Below are 17326 nucleotides of genomic sequence, written 5' to 3'. Positions count from 1 at the left end.
GTAAAAAAGGTCTACCTTGAACATTATGCTCTTTTAAGAACTGTCTATATGGAATCAAATTGACAGTAGCAAGTCGGAAGATTAGATAGGAACCTAAGGGGCAGTGAGTTTATGTTAATGAGGGAAGAACAACTTAGAAAAGGAGGGTGAGAATGGTTGCACAACTTGAAGAGAGTAATCAATGTCACTAAATTGTACATGTAGAAACTGTTGAATTGGTGTGTGTTTTGCTGTGTATATTCTCAACAACAAAATAAATAAAATTTAGAAGGGGGAAAAAAAAAAACAACTCATATGATAACCAGAACAGAATTAATAAGAATTTGACAAACTGTGGAAAATGTAATCAATGTCACTGAATAATTTGTGTAGAAACTGTTAAATGGGAACCTAATTTGCTGTGTAAACTCCCACCAAAAACACAATAAAGTATTATTTAAAAAAAAAAAAAACAACTCTCTAGGTGATTCTAATGTGCAGTCAGAACTTTAAAAAGTCCCAATATGCAGGCTAAACCCCAGACAAGCTAATCAGAATCTTTGGGGGTAAAGCCCAGACTAAAGTTTTTTTGTTTTTGTTTTTGTTTTTAAAGATATCCCAGTGATTCTAATGTACAGCCATAGCTGAAAACCATTGGTTGAGACCCACTGAGTTGCCTGGCTTAAGGATTAGGGTGTCAACTGTCCTTCTTTTTCCTTAACCAAGTCAGTCCTATATCATCACTGTAGTAGGGTCTGGATCACTAATAAAGAATTCTAAGTTTTATCCGCTCTGATGGTGTAAAGGAGGCAGGGATAGAAAGGTATGGAAATCATATGAGAAACATTTTTAAATACTTTTAATAAAATAATTTGTACTAAATCAAAACTCTTTTAGCACACAGTAAATCACAGTGAAGAACAACATCAAAAAGTAGAATTCACTTTAATTGAGGCTGCAATGTAAAGGAGAGCACAACTTAGAAGGTACATAGCATCTTCCAGCAACTTCTAGCATAGCAAATAAACAATAATTTTCCAGTGACTTTAATTGTTTAGGAGGTCAATGCTAAACCAGATTCCAGAGCATATTTCAAAGAATGTTAGAAAATATATTCAGAAAGTATTAAATTCATGACAACTCCTGCTCAGAGAGCGATTGAAACATAGTAAGGTGCACATTTTTTAGATACAAATCTCTTTTGCTTTTACTTTAAAAGTATTTTTTCATGCATTCTGACGGTCATCTGAAAAAGACTTTTACTTTTTTTTTAATCACTAACCCTGAGGCAGGAAGGAAAATGTAGAGTATACAACACAGCTCACTAGGAACCAAATTCAATACTTTTCACAATTGTGAATGGGGAAGTCCAAGATGCTAAATTTATTTAGGCTTCCACACACATCACCATAGTCTGCTTTAAACAGACACAACATTTGGGTAACTGTCACAGTGGCTTTTGTCTGCCACAACTGAGAACCATTTTAAAATTTCATCACTTTTAATCCTTACACTGATTAAAACAAAGCAAAATTTATATCAGCCAGGTAGGAAAGAAGCCCTGGTGGTGCAAACGATTAAGCAGTTGGCTACTAAGCGAAAGGCTGAGGGTTGGAATCCACCTATTGGCTTGTGGGAGGAAGATCTGGTGAACTGCTTCTGTAAACATTACAGCCAAGAAAACCCTATGGGGCAATTTTACTTTTTCACATGGGGTCACTATGAGTCGAACATTACTCAACAGCGCCCTACTCCAACTCCACTCCACTAGGTAGGAACTTTCAGTTTCAGGAGTGGATAATACAGCTTCACTGCTAAGAAGCTCCATCCAGCAGAAGAAAAATATGTGTAAGTTCTATGCTCTCTTCTCTTTCACTAGAAAGATATTAGTGGTTACAACAGAGCTGATGAGAGCAAAAAATGTGGAATCCCATTATAATGGAATATGAGAGAAGCTGGTATTTCTGCTTATACCACTAAAATTACTATTCTTAAGATAGAACTTGGAATTGAAAATTTAGCTGAACTCACCACAGTTTCAACCTGTGAAAATAATGTAAGATTCACTCCCTGGGCCACAAAACACAAGCAGCTGTTGGGAGCAAGAGAGCAATAAGGACAGAAGAAAACAGATTCACAGCATTATTATCAAGAATGGGTTTTCCTGCTATATACTTTGCCTCATTCGTTGCGCTGTTGACCACCATGCCTGTGCTTTCATCCAAACCTGGAAGGGAAGGAAGCAAGTGAGGTAAAAAATCCAAACGACTTGATTTTAAAAAAAGAACAAACTGGCTTTTCTCCGCCAAAGGAGACAATCTATTAGATTCTCGCCACTTCTAAAATGGTTTTTAGTAGATAATTTACATAGCGAGAGATATGAAACCTTTGATTACAAATAACATCTTTGAATAAATGGGTTTCCCTACACATCAATACTGTTCTCTCAACACTCCTGAAGATTCTTCAGCAGTAGAAAGGAGAACATGAAAAGCAGAGATGGCATGAAACTGGCAGGCTGGGCTGCCTTCCCAGTGGTTCCTTTCCAAGACCAACCTATGAGGCCCCTGAGAGTAGAGGTCACATCTGTGGCCTCAGCACTGGATACATAGGGCCCAGCATGGAGTTGACACAAAGGAGGCACATAAAGATCTACTGAATGAATTAATCTCCCCCACTGCCCACATTTTTTCCACTTACTCAATATGATATGAAACTTCCCCAGTTAGAGAGCTATTGACCCTTTAGTGTAAATTAAAATCAGATTGCTTCCTCCTTGGCAGCTAGTTGAGGCTAACAAAACTGAAAGAACACACATTCTGACTGGTGGACAGGGGAGGGGAAGGATGGGCAAATCATCTTCGGGCATCAACAGCACTGGGAAGACTGTATTTTCAGGGAACCTTTCTCCAGGCTCCCAGTATCTTCACGATGCTAATCAAAGGAGAAAACAGGGTTGATGAGAGTGTGGAACAATTCACACCTAACAATACGTTGGTACAATAACCAGACGGGAGAGCCTCAGAAGCAAAACACAAAAACTGACTCTCCCATATATCTTGGGTGGGGCTGAAAGCTTAGTGGGGAGGAGGATAAGCATGATATCACAGTGGAAAAGTAGGTTATGTGTGCGTTAGTCATGTTAGAACAATAATTATTTCTCAGAGGTACTTAGAAAACATATGGAAGGCGGTGCATTAAAATTATCTGATCCCAAAATGTCCTGCTTTCCCAAGATTAGGTGAAGTCCCATAAGCAAAAGCAAAAGCATCTCTTTCCTACACTATTGTATCCTGCCCATACAGCTTCTAATCATTGCTCAGCAGGACTAATTCTCTTTCAATTAATTTAAAGCAAAAGAATAAAAAAAACAAAATCATAGAAGAGACTTTATCATTCTTGATTGCACAACTCCCTGTCTTTGGGTTTGTTTGCACTCTTGCATCTTTTTTTTTTTCTTTCATATGTCTTTAATACATCAGTAAGTTGCAATAACAAGATAAGTTCTTACCAGAAAACTGCATTGTCGCTCCTAAATAGGAGTCCAGAATTGATCCTAGTAATCCAGCCAGACCCCCAAATGCAATAATTGGCCACTGGGGAGCAGAAATGTCTAAATCATTTACAAAAGCCAACTGTGTGAGGAAGTACGTGACGCCCACAAAGGTACCACCAAGGAGACTGGCGGTAAGGCCCACCAACGTAACCCCTCCGTTGGTCCCTGAAGAAGAAACACGCACAAAATCATCTGGTTAACAAACAGCAAAAACATAAAGCGAACATTTTTGGTATCCATCTAATCAAGACTAATAAAGAGTTCTCTTTCATCCAATCCAAAGACCACGGCCAACTTAGAAAATAGTCTTTTCTCCTTCATAACTCCTGACATTCTAAGCTTTGAAACGGCACGGTTTAGTGGAGCTAGAATGCCTGGGTTTTGATCTTAGTTCTACGATTTCTAAGCTGTGTAACTGTAGTTAAGTTACCTACTTCTTTGTGCCTTAGTTTCCTTGTCTGTAAGATGGAAATAATAAATGAACCAACTCGTGTGATTATTATGAGTACTAAATGTTAACCTACGTAAAGCAGTTAGAACAGTGGTTTGCACATAGTAGGTATTCAAAACATGTTAGCTGTTATGATGATGATGTAGTAGGAGGAGGAGGAGTAAAAGTAGTAGGAGTAGAAGATGATTATGTCAATGGGGAACTGAGATATATGTTAAAGCACTAAACACATAAGAGGCCTTCAAGGAATACTTAATTGTTCACTTCCTTTCCCTTCCCTATTAATATGTTCATGGGTCAATCTCTATGTTCTTGCATTGTTTATCTAGGACTTGCTAACATTTCTTGCAAATATTAGTTATTATCATCAATTTAATAGCCTTCGCGATTTTCCAGTTAAGGAGATAGGCCAAATAAAATTCTTAGAAGGCTCTTAAATAAGATACACAAGAAATGAACAAGTTTTTTGTTTTTGTTTTTTTAAAGAACTCAAATCAGGACTTACCAACTGGAACTTTCTCCCAGGTTGTTATCAGCCTTGGCAGGCTTTTACTCAGAACAGTGCCAACTTCTGAAGCCCACGTGTCTCCAGCAGAACAGGCCAGTGCAGCCAAGAGAGACAGACACATCCAAGAAGCAGTGTACTGCTTGGAAAAGTCGATTGGAATTTCCCCTGGGCCATTTTCTATCATGTACAGCAGGGCCAACTCTGTGGGCACAGCTCCATTACAGAACACCTGAACCCAATTCCTCTGCCCCCCTGGAAACAACCAAGCAGACAAAAAGCACAAGAAATATTTTCTTCTCAGAAGGAAAATCATGCAGTTATAGAACTTACACTTTAAAATTTAAGAAAAATGAACTAAAATGAAAAAAAAAGGATTAAAAATTGTTTGGCACCTTTGTCCACATATACTGTTACTAATAAATCAAAAATAATTAATGATAGGCTTTAATGTTTCTAAATTTCTGCTGTTACTTGTTATGTGGTGAAACAATAAACTATATTAGGCTGCTACTTAATGTAATTCTCATATGAAATGTATCTGTTTCAACAGTCTAAACACTTTCTAATTAACATTTTCATGTTAGGATGAAACAAAGCCTACTATTTCAAGCAATGTCAAACGTAACTCATTTTACCTTCTTTATATTCTGAATCTAGACGCTTCTTTGTTTCTCCCTTCCATTTAGTGAGTTTCGAAGAGGAAAGGAAAAACACCAGCAAAGAGGTAAAAAAGCTTAAATTTGCAATGGTTAGGATAAATCCAACCACTAGCCCTGAAAGAAACATATATACACAGGATTAGTCTTAGTCCATACGTAAATGCTGTGAAAAGAGAATGGATATTTTTCAATTATTTTCTCCATTATAACCTGAAATGTACATTTCCAATAACTTTACATTGTTACCAACATTTTACCAAGTGGTAAACTGAATGCCATTTTGATTAAATTGAGACACATATTTTTACCATCTTTATTCTTTTTTCAAACAAACTATGCTATGTGAACATAAGATATTATTTTTAGACAAGCTTTTAATAAACAGTTATTTAATAATCAATTGTTGGGAGCTAGGATTCTCACTAAGGAAGAAAAGACATACAAGTATGGAATGGGGCAAGGCAAGAGAGAACCCTGTGAGGATGGATTGGAATTGGAGGTATTAGTGTGATTTCATAATTTATAAGATATGTAATATGCATGTGTATATTCATGCATGTATGTACGTGTTTATTTATTTATTTGCCCTATCTACTGAAAGGGCCAAGAAGCAAAGACACGTCAGTAGCTGTGAGCACACCAGAAAGCGAGGCCCATGCATGGGTATTTTTAGAAAGCTCTCTGGGAGATTCTAATGTTTAACTGGGTTGAGAACCCCTGAATATCTTTAAGCATTACACCTAAAAGAAGCTTCAAAAGAGTGGCACTTGCCATTTTTAGGCAGACAACTATTAGTAGCACTGCCGTATACTGCCTTTATGGATTCAGTAAACCAACCAGTAACTAGTTGCCAGTGAGTCAATTCCAATTCATGTGACCCCATATGTGTCAGAATAGAACTATGCTCCACAGGGTTTTCAGTGGCTGATTTTTTAGAAGTAGGTCACCAAGCCCTTCTTTTGAGGTGCCTCTGGGCAGACTCGAGCCTCTATTTTGGTTAGCAGCCATTTAGTAGTGTCACTTCCTCCTATATCCCCTCTGCCCCCATCTCTATCCTTTAGTCTCCCTCAAACCTTTGTAGGTAACCAAGCTCACCTGTTTCCTGGTTTATCATTCCTGTGTTTCTTTTTATAAAGATAAGCAGATATATGTGTGTTTCCTTATTTTCCCTTCTTTCTTACACACGGTAGTATTCTTTACATGTTCTTCTGAACTTTCAAGCTAACCTTTGATAATAATTTTATAGTCCTTCCTTCAGGGAGAGAACTGCTAATTTGCCAATGGGCACTCATTTCACTGTCACCCAAGAAATTGACATTCTGCTTTGTAAATTGGTTCCTCATGAGTTCGGCTAAGTCTAAATTTGAGAGTGCATCTAATCTGGGGGTCTGGCAAAAATCTAACTTCTGGACCTGCAGAATTGGGGAGCAGTCTCCTAGAATGTGATAACCACACTTAGGTACTGTTATCTTGTGTGGCTTTATCCAAGATGTCTGCTGGATCTCTAGTTTTTCTATTTTATTTCTAACTAACCCCAAATCAAACCCATTGCCACTGAGTTGATTCCAACTCATAGTGACCCTACAGGACAGAGTAGAACTGCCCCATAGGGTTTCCAAGGCTATAAATCTTTACAGAAGCAGACTGCCATATCTTTTGCCTGCAGAGTGGCTAGTGGGTTTGAACTGCTGACCTTTTGGTTAGCAGCTGAGCACCTTTAACCACTGCACCATCAGGGCTTCCCTTTCTTTCTAACTACAAACTGTTAAATAATAGAACAGGGGACCAGGTTCCCATTTCTTTAATAACCCTCTCCATTGCTCAGCTCAAGTTCAAGCCACCACAACTATTCACATACAGTTGTTGATTAATCCGTCCAAAGATGCTCAATTACTGACATTCTACTTAAGTTTAGTATATTTTAACTGAGTGCAAGAAACAAGGTAATGTGGTTGTTGCTGCTGTTAGTTGTTGTCGAGTCGACTCAACTCATTGTGACCTTATATATATCAGAACAAAATGCCTTCTAGGCATTAAAGATAAAATACCTAGTATAGGACCCTTTGATCTATGGACTTGCATTATTGACTGTTTCTCAGACTCTGCTCTCAGCAAAGCAACCTTCTAATCATAATATGACTTCTCAAGTAGCATGACCACAAGAATAGGACACGCCTGAATGGTGACGTTTCCATTCCGGTCTGACTGGTGGTTCTATATTTTATCAGATTGACAAAGTGGCATTCTGGCTCATACATCAGTTCCTTATGATAATAAACAGCGTTATACAGTTTTGTTGGCTCTGATCAACTCTAGGTACCTAACAGAGCGAGGTTTCTACTCAGAAGGACAGAACACCAAACCTGAACCATGGGAAACAGGGATAAGGCCACCCATGTGAGACCGCACAGAGTACAACTAGCTGGTCTTTCCTGGCAACACCCCATCTTGCTGTGCTCCTCCATCACAAAGCATCTCTTTCTGGGGATTAATGCCACAAAACCATCTTATTTATCATCTGTCTCCCCAGACTAGTAATGTAAACTCTTTGACAGTGGAATTTTGGTCCATTTTTGTTCACTGTTAAATCCTTTGCCCAGAACAGTACCTGTCACACAGAAGACTCTCACTAAATATTTGTTGAATAATCAGAGAAGCTGGACTATATGAAGCAGAATGCAGCATCAGGATTGGAGGAAGACTCATTAACAACATGCGATACGCAGGTGACACAACCTTGCTTGCTGAAAGTCAAGAGGACTTGAAGTACTTGCTGATGAGGATCAAAGACTATAGCCTTCAGTATGGATTACATCTCAACATAAAAAAAACAAAAATCCTCACAACTGGACCATTAAGCAACTTCACGATCAATGGAGAAAATACCGAAGTTGTAAAGGATTTCATTTTACTTGGATCCACAATCAACGCCCACGGAAGCAGTAGTCAAGAAATCAAACAACGCATTGCATTGGGCAAATCTGCTGCAAAAGATGTCTTTAAAGTGTTAAAAAGCAAAGGTATCACTTTAAGAACTAAGGAGCACCTGACCGAAGCCATGATGTTTTCAATCGCCTCATATGCATATGAAAGCTGGACAATGAATAAGGAAGAGGAAGAAGAATTGATGCCTTTGAATTATGGTGTTGGAGAAGAATATTGAACATATCATGGACTGCCAGAAGACTGAACAAATCTGTCTTAAAAGAAGTACAGCCACAATGTCATTAGAAGCAAGGATGGTGAGACTTTGTCCCACATACTTTGGACATGTTATCAGGAGGGACCGGTCCCTGGAGAAGGACATCATGCTTGGTAAAGTAGAGGGTCAGCAAAAAAGAGGAAGACCCTCAACGAGATGGACTGACACAGCGGCTGCAACAATGGGCTCAAGCATAACAATAATTGTGAGGATGGCGCGACCGGGCAGTCTTTCGTTCTGATGTACATAGGGTCGCTATGAGTCGGAACTGACTTGACGGCACCTAAGAACAACAAATATTTGTTGAATGAATGAATGGAAAAAGAAAAAAAGTAAATCACTAAACCTAATGGTCTTAGCAAGTAAAATTAAATTTAAACTTGCCAAGCCTAAGACTTGATGACTAGTTGTCCATGTTCATGTGTTCAAAGAACCACATTCAATAAATAGAGAAAACTTCCTTGGAACAAGTCACCTGCACAGTGCTTTACAATTTACAAACAGTAGAAGGAAAACAATAACAATAACTTATGAGGCAGACACTATTATTATCTCCATTGTGCAGGCCAGGAAAGTTAAGTAACTTGCCCACAGTCACATAACTAGTAAGTGGCAGAGCCCAGATTCAAAAATAGGTAGTACGGCTCCAGAGTCTACACTTTTGGCACTATGCTATTCTGCCTCTTTATATGAAAATTTATTCCAATCAAAAATTCTCCTTAATATTTGACCCAATGATCAAGAACTTACCCATGGTACTTTGCAAGAGGACCTGCATATGCCAGAGACAAAGGACTTAATTAATGTCTCTTCTTGGTTTTTAGTTCATATCTTGCACATAGTGGGCACTCAATTGTTCAGAAGAAGACAAGGAGATTAAAATCAAAATAGCCTTCCTGAGCAACAGCAGATTAAAAAAAAAGAGAGAAAAATGTATATTTCAGCTCTGGGGACTCTTCAAGCACCACAAGAAGCAGTTATCATTCTGGGATAAGCTTTGGGATAAATAGGTTAAGGGTTTAGCACACTCTGGCATATTTCCTACCCAGGTACTACGTGGCTTTTAACACTAAGGGAGTTGAAACAGGGATGGACTCCTTCAGCAGGCAGGCTGCTCACAGCCTGATGCCAGCCGCTGGGGCACACCACTGCTCTCTCCTCTACTGTAAAAAGATGTCACAAGGCAATACAACAATTTTTGCCATTGAGATCCTTAGTCAAATTTAAGGAATCCAAGTCTTTTCTTTCCTGCTTTCACTTTCCAATTTGGCAAAAAACAATGTGGAGGTTGGGGAAGAGGGAAGAATGGAGAGGAGCAGAAAAAACAAAATTGATGATAAGACTGATATTTGTTGAAGCGGGGTGATGGGTATACAGGAGTTCACTGCACTATTCTCTCTTCTTTAGTGAACGGTTGAAATATTCCATAGGTTTAAAGCAATAACACTCTCTTGAACTCAGTCATCTGATTTCTCTGATTAATTCCATCACCGTGCCTATTACCCACTGAGCTGTGTCACATACTGTGGGGGAATACAGAAATGAAACAAAACATTATCTGCCTTCAAGAAGCTTACTATATAGCTGAGGAGACATGTAGCTCATTAACATAAAAAATTAAACAGATATGATTGCAGTAGAAGCCAAGAACTATGAGAACATGTACTAGGAAGGAATAATTTATCCCTACCCACAGAAATGGGGAGGCCTTGAAAGCTAAATAGGATTTTTATAAATAAAGAAGAAGAAAGGGGCACTTTAGGCTGAGAAAACAACATGAGTCAAGTCATGCAAGTGGGAAGACACAGGTGTATTCTAGGGAAAGGTGTGGCATGGCAAGCACATAAGGTCTGTACAGATATGTTGGGGAGATGACGCTAGATGGGTATGACAGGGAAAAATCAGGGAAGAGCCTTGGATCCTTTCTAAGAAGTTCATCTTTACTCTAAAAAGCGAAGGGGAATCAGAAAGAGTGGAGTTTGTTTTGTGTGACCAGGAGTGGGGAGGGAAAAGATGAGGAAAAGATAACATACCAAAAGATCAAGCTGGAAAGGCTCATTTTTATCTGCAAGAAAAAGTGCAAGTTCCTAAGCACACATTCAAGGATATGTATTAATTCTACCCGTTCAAATTTGAGCACTACTGTGTGTCAGGCTCCATTTATGTGCTAGGAAACAGCAGTACATGTTTCCAAAATCCTAGCCTCTTAGAATTTACATTCTAGTGGAGAAGACAGACAGCAGAAAAGATAAATAGGTACAGTGTATTAAAAAACAAAAACAAAAAACACTAAACCCATTGCCGTCGAGTCGATTCTGACTCACAGTGACCCTACAGGACAGAGCAGAACTGCCCCATAAGGTTTCCAACGAGTGGCTGGCGGATTTGAACTGCCAACCTTTTGATTAGCAGCTAAATGCTTAACCACTGTGCCACCAACGCCCCGTACAGTGTATAGCAGCAGTTATCAAAGTTTGGTCCTGATCCTCTCTACACATGCCTAGTATCACTCATACCAAAGTACTAATCTAAGACAGAACTATCCCCTCTGGTACACTGATCCAGTTATTCAGTTATTCACACTCTCAACTTCCCTGTCTCTTTACCGCTTATATCTTATGGCTTCTTCTTGGAAGTTAATCTCAGATTCAGCTTTTCTGCTTCATGCCCACTGCACAAATATAGTCTAGGCCTATGTAGCCTATAATCTACATGACCGCAATAGCATTCTAATTAATCTCCCTACATCAGACTCCTCCTCTTCCAATTCACTTTGCCTATAGCTGCCAAAGAGATCTTATTTTAACATAACATTTTATCAGATTGCTCTTACCTGAAGAACCTTCATGGCTCCATATTGCTTTTATTTTTAAAAAACAAAAACAAAAAACAAAGCTTTGCTATTGTCGTTAGGTGCCGTCAAGTCAGTTCCGACTCATAACGACCCTATGTACAACAGAATAAAACACTGCCCAGTCCTGCGCCATCCTCATGATCATTGTTATACTTGAGCCCACTGTTGCAGTCACTTTGTCAATCCATCTCATTGAGGGTCTTCCTCTTTTTCACTGACATTCTACTTTACCAAGCACGATGTCCTCCTCCAGAGACTGATCCCTCCTGATAACATGTCCAAAGTATGTGAGACGAAGTCTTGCCATCCTTGCTTCTAATGAGCATTGTGGCTATACTTCTTCCAAGACAGATCTGTTCGTTCCATGATATATTCAGTATTCTCCGCCAACATCATAATTCAAATGCATCAATTCTTTGGTCTTCCTTATTCATTGTCCAGCTTTCACGTGCATATGAGGTCATTGAAAACACCATGGCTTGGGTCAGGCACACCTTAGTCTTTGAAGTGACATCTTTGCTTTTTAACACTTTAAAGAGGTTTTTTTGCAGCAGATTTGCCCAATGCAATGCGTTGTTTGATTTCTTGACTACTGTTTCCATGGGTGTTGATTGTGGATCCAAGTAAAATGCAATCCTTCACAACTTCAATATTTTCTCCATTGACCATGAAGTTGCTTAATGGTCCAGTAGTGAGGATTTTTGTTTTCTTTATGTTGAGGTGTAATCCATGCTGAAGGCTGCAGTCTTTGATCTTCATCAGTAAGTACTTCAAGACCTCTTGACTTTTAGAAAGCAAGGCTGTGTCACCTGCATGCTGTTAATGTGTCTTCCTCCAATCCTGATGCTGCATTCTTCTTCATATAGTCCAGCCTCTCAGATAATTGGCTCAGCATACACATTGAATACGTATGGTGAAAGGATACAACTCTGACACACACCTTTCCTGGCTTTAAACCATGTAGTATCTTCTTTTGTTCGAACAACTGCCTCTTGATCTAGGTACAGGTTCCTCATCACAATTAAGTGTTCTGGAATTTCCATTCTTCGCAATGTTATTCATATGATATATAAATCAAAAAGTTGATAGTCAGTGGAATCCAAAAAAAATGGAGGCTCTGGGGTAAACACTGGCAGTGCTTAGAAGCCAAAACCAAAAAAAATAAACCTGTTGCCATCAATTCTGACTCAAAGGCAGTGTCTTTCCAAATACTTTCTAGGATGCAGCGGGCCCTTTCAAGCAGAAGCCTGGTATGTACATCCCTATTGCGGAGATGATGCACCAGGTTATGAAAGCCTGAGGCTATTAAACATCTCAAGTCAACGAATTGGCCATAACTATTATTAAAACTCATCTTGCCTGATCCTTTTACCCATCATGCTATGTTGCCTCCATAACAGCCTACTCTATTTTTAAAACAACTTTGAGAAATATCTGCTGTACATGAATGTAGAGGCAGCAGAATGTGTTTACAGCGTGTTGGGGGCTAATGATCAGCAGCATTTTCAAGGCTGGGTAGGTAGCTTCAGGATCTTCTAGTTCTAAATAATCTTCACACGTAGTGATCTCATCCTATAGTAAGTATTTGGGGGGGAATCCTCATGTTCTTATGCTTGTAATACTGGCAGGATATGAAAGTTCTGGAGTTAAATCAGATCATGTCACTCGCCTAGTTTAAGGCAGGGGGATCCTACCTCATTTGGAATAAAATTCTTACTATGACCTACAAGCCCCCAGTTCACCTGGGCCCTGCCTATTTCTTCAACTTCACCTCTCAATACTTTTCCTTTTCTTACTACGGCAAAACTGGCAAAAGCCAGAACCTGTGTAAGACAGAAACCTGTCAGAGAAGGAAAACTCAAATATTTTACATTAATAGAGAGCGACAGAAAAGTGGAAAGACTGCACCCTATCAACGGCAGAAAACTTTTGAGATCTGGAAAAACACAGCAGTCCCTTCAAGTTCTGGCTCTCACGGGTTTCACTGATTTTCTAATCAAACGGGCCTTATTATCAACCCTGAACGAGCCAGGCTTACATATGCCAGGGTTTTTGCATTTTTTTCTTCTGTTAACCTGGAACATGCTTCTCTCACATCTTCTCATTGCTGGCTTCTTCAGGGCTCAGCTCAAAATTACCTCCTTAGAGGGAAGGGTCATCCCTGACCCTATCTATGAAAGACTGTCCCCCACCCCTAACTACACTACACATTTTATTTAACCTTTAATTTTTCCAATAAACTCAATCACTACCTCAGAAGTGTTATACATTTTATTTGTTATCTGCCCTAAAGAAAGGAAGTTCCATGAGAACTGAAACCTTGTCCTTTTTGTTCACAGCCACAGCCCGTTTCTAGAACAGTGGCACATAGTAAAAGCTCAATAAATATTTGCTGAAAGAATAAGCATCCTGTCTTCAACTCGGTTCTGAAAAATTAGTCTAGAACACTCAGTTTGGGCTGTCTAGCCTGAAGTTACTAACAGCAATGTCCGAAAGTTACTCTTTCAAATTGCTCTCCTATTTACACTTAGGAAGAGTGCTCCAGTGTTTTTGTTAGCAGGGGATCAATTACTCCAACTAAAGGAGCAAATGGTCAAGGTCCTCAAAAATCTATGCTGTTAACCTAATTGAAATCAATTACAAAGTTAAATTTTTATGTATACACTAAAAACGCATGTTCATTTCTACAATTTTGACAGGACAGTAATGCTGAGCGATGCATAACTTCATCATTATTTAAAATACAGAACAGTATAATTTGTAGTTTTATATACTCTAAGAGTTTTGAAAACACAAATTTAAATAAGCAGGCACTTATTACATGGCTATTTTAAACACTCAAAATAAAAACATACCTCCTAAAGCCCCACTGCGATCTAGACTTTTCTTTTTAAAGGCATTAGAGACCATCAGAACAGGAACAACAACAGAAAACAGCCAGCGCCATGGAGAAATAGGCCGTAAATTACCTGAAAAATTATAAAGGAGCAACACAAATTATATGAAGCCTACACAGGTTAGTCTTGGCATTAAGCTTTGATAACTACATTCTGGACTAAAATACTGTCATAATTTGTTTAAGATACTGAGATGAAGTCACCAAAGTAAAATGTTTACAGTGAGACCTGCACATTTTCCAAAGGCCCATTTTACTAGGGAATGGCTGTATGGGTCCTGCCCAAGTTTTGAGAACCCTTTACAGCTATATATAATAACGTGTATTTCATACATGTTTGAGGATTTGAGATGAATATCCAGTTCCACATTTTTCTAAAGGAAGTGCACATTAACTTTCAAGAACTACACAGAACAGACTCCTTTCTTAACAGGATCTAATTCTCCCTCTTTCTGCCTTTCAAAGAGATTAAAAAAAAAAAAGTAACATTCTCACAGGTTGCACAACTGATTTAAGGATTAGCAATCAATTTTTTCCAAAGGTTGTATTCAGGTGACAGATGTTTTGTTTGACTAGCATACATAGTGTTTTCAAACAATTTGAGTCAATATTTGAAGTATAGATTTCATAATAAAAATCTAGATTCTTGGCTTGTTTTTAAAACAGGAAGTTTTGACCCATGTGGTGGAGGCCGCCTCTTTTAGATAGGCCATGGCTTTCCATTCAAAGTTCCCACCACTCCCAGCAAACTCCAAAGACACTGAGGCTGAATAGTTTCTTTATAGTAAAGAAAAATGTGAACTATTGCTTGGGCACACATTTCTATCAAAAATGGGAAAACGAAAGACTAAGAGGGCCAGATGTTCAACAAATACGGGAAAATCCTATTTCTGGAGATGAAAACTTTTCCTGTGTTTCATATGCAAAAACCTGGACAGCTTCATAATTTGCATTATGTGCCTGGCCCCAGGGAGACACCTGAGTTTATAAATCCTGGTTTATTCTATTTAATAAGAATCTTCTCCTAGAATCATTATGAGTGAACAGCCCTGAGAGTTCCTATACCCTGGAGAACACCCATCTGATTATTTACATGTCTCTTTGCAAATGGACTAAAATCTCAAATGGCCATGACTTATAACATTTACAAGAGTTCACTTTCTCATCCTCCTTCTCACTTTTTCTTTTGTTGTGAACTAACCAATATTCTGTTTTATAGGAGTACCAAGGAAGACTAAAGAAGAATTGACGCCTTTGAATTGTGGTGTTGGCGAAGAATATTGCATATATCACGGACTGCCAAAAGAATGAACAAATCTGTCTTGGAAGAAGTACACAGAACGCTCCTTGGAAGCAAGGATGGTGAGACTTCGTCTCACATACTTTGGACATGTTATCAGGAGGGATCAGTCCCTGGGGAGGACATCATACTTGGTAAAGCAGAGGGTCAGTGAAAAAGAGGAAGACCCTCAACAAGATAGATTGACACAGTGACTGCAACAATGGGCTCAAGCATAACAACGATCCTGAGGATGATGCAGGACCGGGCAGTGTTTTGTTCTGTTGTACACAGAGCTGTTATGAGTCAGAAGTGACTCGATGGCACCTAACAACAAGAAGAAGGAAGTTTGTGTAAAGGCATGTTTATGTTCTAAAGCAGCTTCAAAACCTTAAAGCCCAAAGTACCTTTTATTTGTCAAGCAGCTTCACGTTTTAAAAGCAGCCTGTTTTTTTGAAATGACCAAATGGCAGACAAATTCTCCAAATCTTCAAACGTAAACATTATTCCATCTTTTATTTTTATTGTTATTTTTACAGAACACATGAAACTGATAAATTACACTGCTAACAATCTTTTTCAAAATGAAAAGCATCACTGTAATCGCTTCACCAAACTACATTTCAGCTCACTTATCTTCACACCAAGATACATGTAATAATTACATAAAATGTGAAGATATATTCTGAAGTTGGTATAACTAGAATAATTGCAACAAACATTTATTAAAGGCTTTAAAACCTTCAAGGCATTGCATATTTTCCTGTTAGCAAATTAAATTCAGTCAGTAAACGAAAGTCAGGCTGCAGAAGTCATGTAAAAACAACCATTCATAACCATTCAGAGGATATGAGTTTTAGATTTCACAATGATACAATTTTAAATTCCACCGATTAGACCATAGAAAAACAACTTAGAACATTCATACTCACCATAGTAGGTACTTGCAGTCATAGACAGAATCCAGAAAATTAAAGAAATGCAAACGATCAGGCTCAATATTACTATATTTGTTATCATCTTTATATATCCTTTGCATATATTGTCGTCAAGATCTGTCATGGAAAATAAGCATACGATCACCTGGGAGAGAAAATATATAGCCTTTCTGACAATAAGTCATTTAAGTTGCTAGCAAAACACTGGTTTGGAGGCAAACACAAATGTCAACATCTTCACTGACAAAAAAAAAAAAAAGAAATAATATAAAACAAAACTATTTCTGGAAACTGCTGCTGGTGGAACGCTCAAACTCGAACGGCGCAGTTATCGCCTTACTGGAAAAGAAAGGTGCATCTTCAAAGAGCGCGAGGGTCTACTCTGAGCTGGCAGTCACTTCACATCTGAATTCGGAAGTCAGGAAGGTAAAAACAAAAGCAAAGGCAGTGGAGCTCCGCCCGGAGTCGCCGGTGCTTGGATGCCAGTCCACCTCCTGGAGCCCTCCCACTCGGACGCGGGGGTGGGGGTGGGCGGCAGCCCACAGGGGCAAAGGGGCTGGGTGCAGGGCCCGAACCCCACAGAGTTTGGGTGGCGAGACTGGCTCGGCAGAGCGCGGCCTCGTACAGACGGCCGCTCGCACCGCCCCAGAGTCCAAGTCCAGCCGGCGAGGGGCTAGAGCTCAGCCCGCACCGTGGTTCGGTCACCAGCACGTCGCCTGCCCGCCTGCGCGCATGCGCCGCCCCCGGCCACTCCCGCGGCCAAGGATGTCGTCGCGCTCACGTGAGCGCTGAAAGGGCGGCTCCGCTGGCGGGAGGGTCTCGGGGACACGCAGGGGTGACTTCGGGGAGGGATGGCGAGATCCCAGGCTTGGTGATTTTGTAATGCTTCTCACAATATAGACATGTGAAAAGCTTAGGTCCTTGCGTTTGGGGACATACCCAAACGTCGAAAAATGAAACTTATCACCAAGGTAGTAATAGAATAAAGAAATGCAAGTGAACTT

At 39.4% G+C, this 17326-nt stretch overlaps 1 protein-coding gene across 2 annotated transcripts; it reads right to left on the bottom strand.

Annotated features, from left to right (window-relative positions):
- Window positions 1-255: 255 nt before the first annotated feature.
- Window positions 256-16894, bottom strand: TMEM19 (transmembrane protein 19). Of its 2 annotated transcripts, XM_023740838.1 has the most exons (7): window positions 16663-16894; window positions 16317-16439; window positions 14065-14178; window positions 5130-5267; window positions 4492-4746; window positions 3491-3700; window positions 439-2206 (listed from the first exon to the last, which is right to left on the bottom strand). In XM_023740838.1, the coding sequence occupies exons 2-7, from the start codon at window positions 16402-16404 to the stop codon at window positions 2043-2045; spliced, it is 969 nt and encodes a 322-aa protein (XP_023596606.1). In that variant the 5' UTR covers window positions 16405-16439; window positions 16663-16894; the 3' UTR covers window positions 439-2042. The 2 variants fall into 2 exon arrangements, with proteins under 2 accessions (XP_004386508.1, XP_023596606.1); XM_004386451.2 differs by lacking the exon at window positions 16663-16894 and having other exon boundaries at window positions 256-2206; window positions 16317-16639.
- Window positions 16895-17326: the final 432 nt, after the last annotated feature.

This window comes from Trichechus manatus, unplaced genomic scaffold, assembly GCF_000243295.1.
Source record: "Trichechus manatus latirostris isolate Lorelei unplaced genomic scaffold, TriManLat1.0 scaffold00164, whole genome shotgun sequence".
Lineage (NCBI taxonomy): Eukaryota > Metazoa > Chordata > Mammalia > Sirenia > Trichechidae > Trichechus > Trichechus manatus.
This window is presented reverse-complemented; position numbering and strand designations above follow the sequence as displayed.